Source organism: Apaloderma vittatum, unplaced genomic scaffold (genome assembly GCF_000703405.1).
Source record: "Apaloderma vittatum isolate BGI_N311 unplaced genomic scaffold, ASM70340v1 scaffold10270, whole genome shotgun sequence".
Taxonomy (NCBI): Eukaryota; Metazoa; Chordata; class Aves; order Trogoniformes; family Trogonidae; genus Apaloderma; species Apaloderma vittatum.
Genome location: NW_009696183.1, coordinates 59,585 through 62,823, shown reverse-complemented (window position 1 = coordinate 62,823; position 3,239 = coordinate 59,585). Strand labels below are relative to the sequence as shown.

Sequence of the window (3,239 nt, the reverse complement as noted above, 5' to 3'; positions counted from 1 at the left end):
TCAGCAGGGAAAATATGCACGCTTTGGAGTCAATACTGAGTCTGTGCTTCCAACCAAATATCAAGGAGGAGGAGGAAAACATGTGAAACAGCAGGACTGATGGTTTTAGCATATTTATTTGGTAACGGCCAGAGTATTAACTGAATTGTTCACATAAAATATCAACTCTAGTAATTACCTTCTGCCTAAATTTCTCCTGCAGTTTGCACTGGACGGAGAGTTTTTCTACACTCTGTTCCAGCTTGTCATGCAAAACCTGAGCTGTGGCACACAGCTGCCATCTCTTACCACAGGGACAGCTGTAGCCTGAAAGTGAAGGGAAATCTGTGTCCTGTGTCCAGAAGTGAACACACAGCCATGCAGTAAGCTCTCCTTTTTGCACAGGCATCCCTTCCAGCTGTATAAATCTCACCTGGCCTATGGCAGGGAGAAACCTATGAGGCAGCGAAATTCATGAGTAAAAACTAGCAGAAAGCAATGCATACTCTCTGTTTAACACAAGTACACTAGGCAGTCTTTGGAAAGAATACCACATGAGCCTAGCTACTGTCTAGTGGAAGAAAATAAAAGCAACAGAAAAGCCCAGGCATGGGAGAAGTACCAAAGGGAGAAGAGAGACTAAGGAGCAGGTAGGCCATTGCTGAAGCAGGAAAAGCTAGAGGAAAAGAAAATCCTGTGCTTTTGTTGTCGGAAGAGAAAAGGCAGCAGTCAAGACAATGCAACAGCTCACCAGCAACTTAGTTCAGGGTTCACTAAGAAAGCTACTGAAAAAGCAGATTCGGCTGAAGAATAGATAACTAGGTAAAGATGATACTGCGGAAAAGATGCTAACATTTCTTGACAAGTTGAGAGTCTGCCCAAGGCTTGCTGAAGCTCAAGGACTAATATCAGTGGGAACAGTCGACTTACAGGAATGAAGGAGTGAACAGATGCTGGGCATTAAGCACAAGACAAAGCAAAGGAATGAACAGCTTTGAAAGGGTAATGGGCATGTAGCTTTACCATCTGGTTGTCCTGAGAAGCTCCCTAGTAGATCACTGGACTGAATCAGTATAAGAGGAGATTTTAGAGTGGTTCCTAATGTTCTTTTCCTGAGCAAGCAAATGATCAAGCGTTAAGGTCAGCTGGGTGATTCAAGAAACTTTTAGAACAATCTAGCTGCTGACAGTTTGCCAGCACTACCTAGGAAAAACATGGTGAAAAGATTTCTTAGCAGTCTGTTTAACTCACTGTCTCTATTGAGTGGAGCTGACCCAGAGAACGTGGTACCCCTGTGGTACAGCCAAGTATCCCAGATTGCTTCTTGAATGACTGCAATTACCCAGATCTGGATGACAGAACAGGCTATTTCCTTAGCATCTCTCATCTCCAAAGACTGTAAAGCCAATGTGCCAGACCCTGTCATTTATACCAGATAAGCACTAATGAGACCACAGTAGTGCAGGTGAGATCATGTTTTGGCCCCACAACTCCAGAAGTTGCTTACCGCTGAGAAGCGGCCACCTCTGGCAAGAAACGTGGCAACTGTTCTGTAGCAGTTACGTGGCTGAAGTGTACGGTCATCTGTGGGCTGAGGCCAGCTGGGAGGCGGAATCCAGTGAGGTCCCACAGGACACTCTCCTGGCTCCAGCATTATACTGTAATGACTTGGAGGATGGAGTGGAGGGAGAAAGCATCAAACAATTCGAAGCTGGGAGGGAATTGTGGATACTCAAGAGGACTGGCATCCATCCAGTGCTATCTAGAGATGTTGGTTGGAATAAGAGGCACTGATGTTCTTTTTTCTGGTTTCTTCAATGGAGCCCAAGATGACATGGCCCCAGGCTGGTTACACCCAGCCTAGTTAAAAGCAAAAATTGTGAGGCTATCCACCATAGCAAATTAGAGATGAAAGGAGACAACTGCTTGCTCTCCTTCAACCCTTAGGCATCAGCCACAGAGCGAGTCAAGCCAGGGCAGGGGAGACCTGCGGGCAAGCCACAGGGGGGTATTACTCAGGGAAATGCTTTGTGATGAGCACAGCCCAAACACATAGACACCTGTTGGCTCTGCAGTCCCGTCCTGTTCTCAACCAGCTTAAACATATTCCTGACTTTGTCACTCCATTTATTTTGTTTCTGCAGGTGCTGGGTTTATACAACACGCTGAACCCTGAGGCATCTGCTTCTCCCTGCTGTGTCCCCCAGGACCTGGAGCCGCTCACCATCTTATACTATGTTGGGAGGACCCCCAAAGTGGAGCAGCTCTCCAACATGGTGGTGAAATCCTGCAAGTGCAGCTGAAAGGCACCCTGGCCCACCCAAAGCCAAGAGAGAAACTGCCAGCACCCACTCTCCTGCTCCCAGGCTAACACAAAAGGAATTGGGGGTCAGAGACTATGCATGCTGAGGGCCGAGTGCCAAACCCTGTGGCTTAGGGTATGGCAGCCCTTGGGGATCTCTTCTGGAACATTTCTTGGTCTTGTTGGCAGTGTCATGTTCCTTCTGGGAGTTTACTTTGGTGACACGAAGGCCACACTCTCCAAAATGGCTGGACAGTTGGTGCAGAAGAGAAAGAGTGGAGGAACTACTGTGTATTTGAATGCTGGGTGGTTGAACTGGGAAGCGAGAGAGTGAGAAAGAGGAGGTGAAATGGGGCATGGAAATGGGGAGATGTTTTCTATTCTAGCTTTAGCTATCTTAGGACCTCTGCCCTCCCCACTGGCCTGAAGAATCAAAGGTTGCCTCTGTAGGAGGAAACCCTGAACATTTCTTTAGAGAAAGAAAATGCACCAAGAAGGGAAGCTGCTGAGAGAAGAAATGCTCAGAGATAGACCTAGACTTTTGTTCCTCAGAGCTGTGATCCAGGAGTCCTGCAACTGAAACTCTGAATCTGCCAAACCTGTAAGTTCAGTTGGCAGATCCTGGCTATTGGTTTCTAAATGCCAACTATAAGGCTCTCAGCCAGCCTGCTGAGGGTGGGCAAATACAAGGAAAGAGGGTGCTGAGTCCGTTTTCAGAGGGACTGATGTTTCCATTCAGCTCTTTTCCCTTCCTGGAGTTTCTAGAGAGATGGTTTCTGGGTCAGGGCAGGAGCAATATCTGTGGGTACCTAAATATTGGGCCCATTTGTTTGTGACCTGATATACCCTGAGGACCTCTTGTCTGTTGTGGTTTGTGAGGTGCTTTGGGGTGTTTTCCACCTATTCTGCACGATGACCTGAACATGGCCCAGGCCTCACCTGCTATGACTTAAAAAAA

The 3,239-nt window shown here is 47.2% G+C and overlaps 1 protein-coding gene across 1 annotated transcript in view; it reads left to right on the top strand.

The window, feature by feature from the left end:
• TGFB3 (transforming growth factor, beta 3) overlaps positions 1-2,859 on the top strand; it is a gene marked incomplete at its 5' end in the record, with an annotated part of 7,579 nt that extends 4,720 nt beyond the window's left edge. The window contains one exon of the mRNA XM_009873836.1: positions 2,124-2,859. Coding sequence (XP_009872138.1) covers positions 2,124-2,282 — 159 coding nt within the window. The remainder of the gene's footprint in view (positions 1-2,123) is intronic.
• Positions 2,860-3,239: the final 380 nt, after the last annotated feature.